This window comes from Lupinus angustifolius, unplaced genomic scaffold, assembly GCF_001865875.1.
Source record: "Lupinus angustifolius cultivar Tanjil unplaced genomic scaffold, LupAngTanjil_v1.0 Scaffold_85_63, whole genome shotgun sequence".
NCBI classification, from domain to species: domain Eukaryota; kingdom Viridiplantae; phylum Streptophyta; class Magnoliopsida; order Fabales; family Fabaceae; genus Lupinus; species Lupinus angustifolius.
This window is the reverse complement of record NW_017724270.1, coordinates 1-11,064: the sequence shown is the minus strand read 5'-3', so window position 1 is coordinate 11,064 and position 11,064 is coordinate 1. Positions and strand designations below refer to the sequence as shown.

The 11,064-nt window shown below is 37.4% G+C and overlaps 1 protein-coding gene across 1 annotated transcript; it reads left to right on the top strand.

The window, feature by feature from the left end:
- Positions 1–6,265: 6,265 nt before the first annotated feature.
- Positions 6,266–10,704, top strand: LOC109339632 (the record flags this gene model as incomplete). The annotated part of the gene is made up of 5 exons (XM_019577100.1): positions 6,266–6,879; positions 7,054–7,771; positions 8,075–8,158; positions 8,584–10,026; positions 10,330–10,704. Coding segments are annotated over exons 1-5 (3,234 nt in total), but the record flags the coding sequence as incomplete, so codon positions are not given.
- Positions 10,705–11,064: the final 360 nt, after the last annotated feature.

The following is an 11,064-nucleotide window of genomic DNA, read 5'->3' as shown; positions in this document are numbered from 1 at the left end:
TTAAATATATTGTCATGAATAATGCAACACTCATAATCAAAAGATACACAGTTACCTTTATCGCATAGTTGGCTGATACTCAAGAGATTATGTTCCAGACCTTCAACATATAACACATTTTCGATCACTGCCTGATTTGAGTTACCAATCATTCTGGTGCCAAGTATCTTCCCTTTGTTGTTGTCTCCATACATGACAAACCCTTTTTCTTGCAAGGATAGATCTATGAATTTTGATCTATCTCCCGTCATATGTCTCGAGCATCCACTATCAAGATACCAATGTTGTCCATGTGCATGTAGACATACCTGCAAAACATATATCACTTGCCTTTTTCAGGTACCCAAGTTATGTTGGGTCCTTTTCTGTTATTAACTAGGGATTCATCTCCCTTTTTCATCCATACATACACGCCACTAAGTATACCATATTTTCTAATATAAGAAGAGTAAGAAGTGTGGTCATATGTTCCACAATAAAAGCATGTAGGAACCTTTTTATTAAAAAAATTCTTATTAGGCCGATTAATAGGTCTCCTATATGGTCTTCTCCTACGTGTAGGGGGAATATATCCTAGTCCGGTATGGTCACCAACATTCCTGGTTTGGCTAAGCATAGTGTCTAACATGTTTTGACTCTCTCTGAGTTTTGCGAGTTTTTCATTGAGTCTCAACTTATCGTTTTTCAAATCTTCGCAAGAATCATAGACAATTGATTGACATAAATTATCATTAGAGCAATTGCATGCATTACAAGAATATATCATATCTAATGTTTCATTTTCCAATTTTAGTTCATCTAATTCATTTTGTAATGAAAGTATTTTTTGTTCATTTAGAAGGATTACTCTTTTTCTATAAGAACTAATCCTAGCTAATTTCTTCAATTCATCATGCAATTCGACGTAAGCATTATACAAATCCTCATAAGGAGGAAAATCATCAGATGAAGTAGATGAGGTGTTAGAGTATACCTTATTGTTTACCTCTTTCGAATTTGAGCAACAAGCATCATCTGTTCTGGTCATTAAGCATAGCTTGGTTATCTCCTCTTCATCTGAGGTGCTCGATGTCGTGTCCTCCTCTGGTACATCTCATACTATATAGGCTTTCTTTGACTTGAAGTCACAAGGAGTGCTCTTATCTGAATCAATCTTCTTGAGGTAAGTGGGACATTGAAACCTCATATGTCCTGGCTTACCACATTCATGGCAAGTGAAGCGCTCCTTGTTGCCCTTGCCTTTTCTGGTTGACTTGCGCGCTTCTTTCTTCTGAAACGTTTGAAGCCTCCTTTCTTTAGCAATTTCCCAAATTTGCGTACGAGAAGGCTCAAAGTATCATCATCCACATCTGAATCAGATTCGTCTTCTTCTCTCTCTTCTGTAGATTGAGATGTTGTTGCCTTGAGAGATATACTTCTATTTTTGTGATCTGATTCTTCGTGCATAGTCAGGCGTCCAAGCTCCATTTCTTGCTCTTGAAGTTTTCCAAACAATGTCGCCAAAGGCATGGAGTCAAGATCCTTCGATTCCATGATAGCTGTTACTTTTGGTTGACATCTCCTATCAAGACTATGTAAAACTATGTTAGTAAGCTCTTATTTGGTAAATATTTTATCTAAAGCGACTAAATGGTTAACTATATGAGTGAATCGTTTTTGCATGTCACCGATAGATTCACTCGGTAACATACGAAACAACTCATATTCATGTGTCAGAGCATTCAACCTGTCATGCTTGACTTCGCTAGTACCTTCGTGAGTCACTTGTAAAGAGCCCCACATTTCTTTTGCATTTTGGCACTGTGAAACCCGAAAGAACTCGTCATAGGATAAAGCCGATATGATGATGTTTTTGGCACGCAGGTTGTATTGAACCATTTTGTATTCATCACCAGTCCATACACTTTTCGGTTCATCGTCCACTAAATGTTGTGGAATGAAGGGCCCGTTGACTATGGATTCCCAAATATCCGAGTCGATGGCCTCTATAAAGATTTTCATGCGAACTTTACAATAGGCATATCCTTCGCCATTTAATACGGGAGGGCGGGTAATGGATGCGCCATCACCGCCAAAGGGGTTGGTGGAACCCATTTAATTTCCCTTAAGGATTATGCGTATACTGTTGAGCTAGCACGACGAACTAGCTCTGATACCACTTGTTAGGTATCAATGACAGAATACACCTAGAACGGGGGGGGGAGGGTTGAATAGGTGTCGCAGTTCCCAGTTAATCGATACCGCTATTCGCACCAAAACCCTACTCTGGAAAATCACCCAATTAATCGATTAAAGATTGCCTTAATCGATTAAGTCGCACAGAATTAACAGTTGTTGAGTGGCTCGATTACACAGCCACTTAGAGTTTATACAGAAATGGTATAGCAGATATATTTGAACAAAAATGATATTCATATGGCAGAGTTACTATATTCAAATTATCAATTACAATAGGCAATTAAAAACAACTTAAAACACTAAAGAGATAAGGGTAAGAAACATCATGCAATAAGGTTTTTATACTGGTTCGTTTTGCAGTCCACTGCAAAACTACATCCAGTCCTCCCTTATGATCTGAGAGATTTTCTTCACTAAAATTGAAGCCAATGTATCTTACATACACACTTCAAATTATAAGACCTTGAATGCTATCTTCTTTAATTCCTAGAACCTCTACCTTAGTTTGACCTTACCAATCGCCTAGGAAAACCTTTCCTACGATCCAACCCCAGTCAAGAGTATGTTCTAAACTCAAGACCTCCAAGTCTTTGTGAAGACTCTCTGTATCTCATTGGTGGTACGACACCAAGAGACGACTTTCCTTGTTACAAAAATCACAACAAAAACAAAGTAATGTGAAGCATAAAATAGCTCAAGCATTATAATTAAGAACAAGCTATAAACCCTATACAGATCTCACAAATTATTATGAATATGTATAAGATCAGAATCATGAAGAACATATAATTTCTACCCTAAGAAATCTCTAAAAGAATTGAAAGAATCGTGCAAGAAAGATAGAATGATGAACACATTTAATCACATGCAATGGATGGCAGATGACATTTTAATCCCTAAGCATGATACTATCTCTCACTATTCTCACATGCAATTCTGTCTGCCTATATGACATACAATGAACACGAAACTATGCAACTTAGCAATTCTAAAAAATAATGAATGTATGTATGAAGCATGGTGTAAAAACACAGTTTATATAGAAAAGCTATTTTATGCCCAGTTAATCGATTAAGTGCCATGTTAATCGATTAACGGGCTGTTTAGAATAACTGAATTCTTTTTTTCAGTTATCTGTTGAAACTGATTAAAACTGTTTTCATGTTAATCGATTAAAGCCTTACTTAATCGATTAACTGGCATATTTTCAGTTAAGATATTAAACGGTAAACTACCTATATGGTATGCTTATCAACTATACATTTTTTACCATTACGTTATGCGTAAGATGCACAAATAACATATGCATGAACATATAATAATCTAGATGGCATGTCTCATGTAAATGATATGATAATTTTTAGAACTTGTGAGATTTGCATCTAGGTTTACCTAACCTAGACTCAATAACTAAGACACATATCTAAGACTCTAGTTTAGACATGAAGCTCTTAAATCTTCGGCATGTTGATTTGTTGAGTTATCTTTAAGCTTTCACTAATTCATTTGTCTTCATCAAAACATAGGCAAGCTAAGTGCTATCTTGACACGTTCCACTTTCAAGGTTCACTTTCTAAAATGGCATGCATGTTTGCTACTTCTAAAGCTTGGAGTTTTCTTTTCAACCTTTCAGAAAATGTCACTAAGAATAGCATTATGTTCAACAAGGAGCTTCTAAAATATGAATCTCAACATTTTCATATTCTTTATCATTTACCCCCAATTATCTTTCTTGTTTTCTTTACTATTCTATTTTCTTTACCTCTCTCTCTCATTAAACACACAACATTGTTAAAGTGTGTAATTTTTCTTCTTTGAAGCAACATATCTAGATCAAGATTAAGGTCCATTTTATTTTCTCTCTTTCATCCATTATGGTTGGTTTGGTTGATTAAGCATTTATCAAGATAGATGGTTAAGCTTTGGATGAAGTTGCTTCTGTCTATGGTGGTTAAGCATCATTGTTGCTTCGCATTATGATTTCAAGACTGGGAAATGAAGATTCGCTCACCAGCAAGAGGATGTATTAGAGAATATCGTTGTGTTCAATGTATTATGTGGGTCATAAATCTGAATCTTATGTATAGTTGCTAAATATGAAACTTCATTTCATAAGTTGCTAAATTGACTAAGACATTAGCTTTTAGTAATCTTGAGGTCATTTGCGTGGAATAAGCATTATTAAGTGAATTGGTGTACTGCATTGTGGGTATATTGTTAGTAAGTATGAAGTTCAATCCTAGCTCATTTTATTATTATATTACAATATTTAATTCTATTGTGTCACCGGACAAATAAACTCTTTGAACAATCATTTAATTGTTAGTTGAAAGTCTATAATCTAACAAATCTTTATGGATTCGACAACCCCTTATTCTAACTTCTTTGTGACATTGTTGGTATTTCATATCCAATTTCTCGGTTAAGAACTACATCATGTGGAATTCCACCTAGCACTTAACATTAACATGAGAACTTAACGTGTCACATCAACATCCGTTAGTGAGCTGGCTGGTGAAGAACATGGTGTGCATTTGATGCTTTAAGGAGTTTAGATGGTACCAAAGATCATTGAGAAATTGGGTTGGTAAGTCATGAATCTTTTAAAGAACTGAATGATATTTTACTCGATAAAAAAATAATTGAGTCTGAGGAACAACCTAAAGAAATTTAAATTTTTTACAAGTTTCAAAATAGCTAACATTTTTCTTAGTTTGAATTGGTCATGGGATTTTTCGCTCGAACTAATTACAACCCAAAACCAATATAGTTATTCATTTCAATAAGTCTAATATTATTGAGTAAATTGTAACTCTCCCTACTAAACTCGATAATCGATTAACGAGTATGGTTAATCGATTAATCAGATAGTTTGTTTAGTTAGTCGAAAGCATAATTAGTTTGCCTTTCTATATATAGAAGGCCTTGCATTTGAAAGTTAGTTGATGAATATCAATTAAATAAATTCTTTCAATTCACTATTATTCTCTCACACTCCTTCCACAAACTCATTTTCCATTCATTCATTCTTCCTCTACAAGTTACAGAATCAACTATTGGTTCTAAGATTCCAATAATGGTATTAGAGCTAAACGATCAGCAACCTATGGTGGTGTGTATGGCAGCACAAGAAGCTTCAAGTGGTGAAGCTCACGGTGGAGATCAGATCTGCAAGAACTATGGAGAAAGGGGAAAGTGAAATTGCAAGGAGGGTTTAAAAACTTCAAATAGTTTGCAATGAATCTTCCCATTCTAAATGGGAAGAACTATGATCGTTGAAGCATTCATATGAAGGCCATCTTTGGATTTCAAGAATGTCTTGATGTAGTTCAAGTTGGAGTTCAACCAATGAATGACAACTCAACTGAGGCACAGAGATTGAACTTCAGAGATGCCAAGAAAAGAGATTGCAAGGCAATCTTCTTGATACACCAATGTGTTGATCAAGCCAACTTTGAAAAAATCTTAGTTGCATCATCTTCCAAAGAGGCTCAGAATGTTTTGGAGAAATGATATTCTGGTGGAATAAAGGTGATGTGAACCCGAATGAACCTAAGGATGAGTTGAGGAATATAGGTGGACCCATGACAAGGGCAAGGGCCAAACAAGTGAACAATGCACTTAGCCTACTCATTCAAGACATCAAAGGAGCTTTCCTAAGCTCAAACCCAGGGAGTCATCTTTTTCATTACATCACTTTACATGTGGGCCAACATGGGGCAAATAATCCTCAACCCTTTTAATAGGGCACGGCCATGCACTCAAATGGCTAGGACACATTTATGTTGTCCTAAAACATTTTCCCTTAGAATTTAATGTGTCTTGTGTATTTTAAATTTCAGAATAAATGGACTCTATGAAGAGCATTCAATTCGGTCAAGAGGGCTTGGACAAATTCATACCAACATTTATTAAACTCAAGGAGTTGGCCGTCCACTTCAATGCACCGTCCAAAATGTGGACTCAAAGAGAGACAAACCTAAGCCGTCCACATTGAAGCCTTGGCCTTAAGTGTATCATCCAACATTAATTCCAAGTGTTGCCCATCATAAAGGCTCAGTGAAACACAAAGTAAGGTTGAGAGAAAATGTCTAGTGAAAGTGGGAGCCCAATCATGTCTCCTAGGTCAGCAACACTTTTTGCTAGGATGACAACACAATTTGAGACTCTAAGAAGAGAAATGGAACAAATGAGAATGGAAAATGATAGGAGGTTTGGATACCATGAAAATGGTTATTCAAGTGAGGAGGAAGGAGGAAGAAGGAGAGCAAGGAGAGGGGCACGAAGGGAGGAAAGACTTGAGGGAGTTAAAATAAAGGTTCCCACCTTTATTGGGAAGAATGACCCGGAGGCTTATTTAGAATGGGAACTTAAGATGGAGCAAGTGTTTGAATGTAGTTCTTACCAAGAGAGTAAGAAGGTAAAGGTGGCTGCTCTTGAGTTCAAGGAGTATGCCTTGATTTGGTGGGATCAACTCAATAAGGAGAGAAGGAGGGCTGGAGCCGAGGCTATTAACACTTGGGTGGAAATGAAAGTGTTAATGAGGAGGAGATTTGTCCCTAGTTCATACCAAAGGGATATCCACAACAAACTCCAAAGACTCACTCAAGGGTCTAAGAGTGTGGATGAATATTTCAAAGAGATGGAATTAGCTTTGCTAAGGTCCAACTTTGAGGAGGATAGGGAGGCTACAATGGCAAGGTTCTTGCATGGTCTAAACCAAGAAATTCAAGATGTTGTTGAGCTTCAACACTATGTTGAATTAGATGACTTGGTTCAACAAGCCATGAAAGTGGAGCAACAACTTAAGAGGAGAAAATCAAAATTTTCCTCAAGTTCTAGTTCAAAGTTTCAAAGTTCCAAATGGGTGGATAGAACCAAGAAGGAGGGAGTATCATTCAAAGGTAGTGCATCAACTACCAAAGAAGCCGTGGCCACAAGCCAAGGCAAACAACCAATGGGTTCTAATCAAAGGAGCCGAGATGTAAAATGCTTCAAGTGCTTAGGCCTTGGACATATTGCTTCTCAATGTCCTACAAGGAGAACTATGATCATAAGAAATGGGGAAGTGGAGTCTCAATCCGAGAACTCTAGTGATGAGGAGGAAGATGATCATGAGGAGGAAAGTGTTACCATTCCCGAAGGTGACTTGTTCATGGTGAGGAGGCTCTTAGGAAGCCAAATCAAGGAGGAGGATGCAAGTCAAAGAGAAAACATCTTTCACACAAGATGTATTGTGGATGGTAAGCTATGTTCACTAATTATTGATAGTGGAAGTTGTGCTAATGTGGTTAGTGCAAGATTGATGTCAAAACTTAATCTTGTGACTAAGTCACATCCCACTCCTTACCGTTTGCAATGGTTAAGTGAAGTTGGGGAAATGATTGTTAATAAACAAGCTGAAATTTGCTTTTCAATTGGGAAGTACATGGATTCGGTTGTGTGTGATGTGGTGGACATGGATGCTAGCCATTTGCTCTTGGGCCGTCCATGGCAATATGACAAGAAAACCACACATGATGGCCGAACTAACAAGTTTTCTTTTGAGCACCAAAACCGCAAGGTTGTGCTATCACCTTTGTCTCCTAAGCAAGTGAGTGAGGATCAAAAAAAATTGAGAGAAAAGATTGAGTTGGAGAGAAAAGAAAGGGAGAGAGAAAATTTGAGTGAAAAGCCAAGTGAAAAGAAAATCAAAATGAGTGAAAAGAAAGAAACAAGCAAAAGCAAAAAGAGTGAGATGACAAAAAAAGAGAGTTATATGGCAACAAAAGGAGAGATAAAGCAAGCTTTGATTTCAAAGCAACCATTATACCTACTCTTTAGTAGGGAGTTTTGCCTAACTTCTAACCCTTCTAATGAAGGAAGTTTGCCTATGTTTGTTGAAAATCTTTTGCAGGAATTTGGTGATGTCTTTCCAAAGGAAGTACCTCACGGGTTGCCACCATTGAGGGGTATTGAGCATCAAATTGATCTCATACCGGTGCATCTTTGCCTAATAGGCCACCCTATAGAATTGAGCATCAAATTGATCTCATACCGGGTGCATCTTTGCCTAATAGGCCAGCCTATAGGTGTAACCCAACCGAGACCAAAGAAATCCAACACCAAATTGAGGAATTGATGGAAAAGGGATGGGTTCAAGAGAGCCTAAGTCCTTGTGCGGTTCCAATCATATTGGTACCCAAAAAGGATGGTACTTGGAGGATGTGCACTGATTGTAGAGCCGTAAATAACATAACGGTAAAGTATAGACATCCTATCCCTAGACTAGATGATATGTTGGATGAATTGTATGGAGCCACAACTTTTTCAAAAATCGATTTAAAAAGTGGCTACCATCAAATTCGGATCCGAGAAGGTGATGAATGGAAAACAGCTTTTAAAACTACTTATGGTTTATATGAGTGGCTTGTTATGCCATTTGGGCTAACCAATGCCCCAAGCACTTTCATGCGTTTAATGAATCATGTTTTAAGAGAATTTTTGGGTAAATTTGTGGTGGTTTACTTTGATGATATCTTAATTTACTCCAAAACTTTAGATGAGCATCATGAACATCTAAAGGCTGTTTTGATTGTTTTGAGAAAAGAAAAGTTGTATGCCAATATGGAAAAATGTACTTTTTGTGTGGATCATGTGATTTTTCTTGGGTTTAAAATTAATGCTAATGGGGTCCATGTGGACCAAGAAAAGATTAAGGCCATTCAAGATTGGCCAACTCCCAAAACCGTGACTGAGGTTAGGAGTTTTCATGGATTAGCAAGCTTCTATAGGAGGTTTGTTAAAGATTTTAGTACCTTGGCTTCACCCCTAAATGAACTTGTTAAAGAGAATGTTGTTTTCCATTGGGATGAAAAACAAGAGGAGGCCTTTAACCAACTTAAGGCCAAACTTACTAGTGCACTTGTTTTATTGCTTTCAAACTTTGCTAAATCTTTGGAGTTAGAATGTGATGCTTCTAACATTAGAATTGGAGCTGTGTTAATGCAGGAAGGTCATCCTATTTCTTATTTCAGTGAGAAGTTAAGTGGAGCATCCCTTAATTACTCCACCTACGATAAGGAATTGTATGCCTTGGTAAGGGCACTACAAACTTGGCAGCATTACCTACTCTCTAAGGAGTTTGTGATTCATAGTGATCACGAATCCCTTAAGTATCTTAAGGGCCAAGGTAAGTTAAACAAGAGACATGCAAGATGGGTAGAGTTCTTGGAACAATTCCCATATGTGGTGAAACACAAGAAAGGCAAGGCCAATGTGGTGGCCGATGCCCTTTCTAGGAGGCATACTTTGCTTTCCACTTTGGAGACCAAACTATTTGGTCTAGAATGCATAAAGGAGCAATATGAACATGATAAAGACTTTTCACAAATATATGCTTCTTGTGTGCATTCGGCTCATAATGGATATTTTAGGTACAATGAATTTTTATTCAAAGAAAAACAATTGTGTGTGCCTAAAAGCTCCATTAGGGATGTTTTGGTAAGGGAATCCCGTGAAGGGGGTCTTATGGGGCACTTTGGTGTACAAAAGACTTTAGACATGTTGAAAGAACACTTTTATTGGCCACGTATGAAACAAGACGTGCAAAACTTTTGCGAAAAATGCATAACATGTAAAAAGTCTAAGTCAAGGATCATGCCACATGGCCTTTACACCCCATTAACCGTCCCAGATTCACCTTGGATGGATATATCCATGGACTTTGTTTTGGGACTGCCCAAGACGAAGAAAGGCAATGATTCAGTCTTTGTGGTTGTTGATAGATTTTCAAAAATGGTACATTTTATTCCATGTAAAAAGATTGATGATGCTAACCATGTTGCTGACTTATTTTTCAGGGAAGTGGTAAGACTCCATGGAATACCACAAAGCATAGTAAGTGATAGGGACACCAAGTTCCTTAGTCACTTCTAGAGGACCCTATGGGGGAAGCTTGACACTAAGCTCCTCTTTTCAACTACTTGCCATCCCCAAACGGATGGGCAAACTGAAGTAGTGAATAGGACTCTTTCCACCCTCTTAAGGACCATAATAAAAAAGAATTTAAGGTCATGGGAGGAGTGTTTACCTCATGTTGAGTTCGCATACAATAGAGCAACTCATAGCACTACTGAATTTTATCCTTTTGAAATTGTCTATGATTTTAAGCCACTAACACCTCTTGATTTGTTGCCTATTCCTAATGAATCTATTTTGAAGCACAAGGATGGATGGGCCAAAGCAGAATATGTTCAACAATTACATGAGCAAGTCAAGATTCAAATTGAGAAAAAGAACGCAAGCTATGCAAAACAAGCAAACAAGGGGCGTAAACAAGTGTTATTTGAACCCGGAGATTGGGTTTGGGTACATATGAGGAAGGAAAGGTTTCCTGAACAAAGGAAATCCAAACTTCTTCCAAGAGGAGATGGTCCATTTCGAGTGCTACAAAAAGTCAATGACAATGCCTACAAGCTTGAACTTCCAAGTGAGTATGGTAACATAAGTGCTACTTTTAATGTCTCTGACTTAACTTTTTTTGATGTAGGTGATGGAGACTTAATTTCGAGGTCGAAATCTCTTCAAGAAGGAGGGGATGATGTGAACCCGAATGAACCTAAGGATGAGTTGAGGAATATAGGTGGACCCATGACAAGGGCAAGGGCCAAACAAGTGAACAATGCACTTAGCCTACTCATTCAAGACATCAAAGGAACTTCCCTAAGCTCAAACCAAGGGAGACCTTGAGATTCCCAATGTTACAACACTTTTCACAGCAAAAACATAGAGTAAACTAAAGCAATTATGATTCTCAAAACAGACAATTAAGATCTTACTCTAAAGCTCTAACATAAGTCTCATATGGAATGACAATGTATTAGTTAAAAACAGTTTTTACAGAAT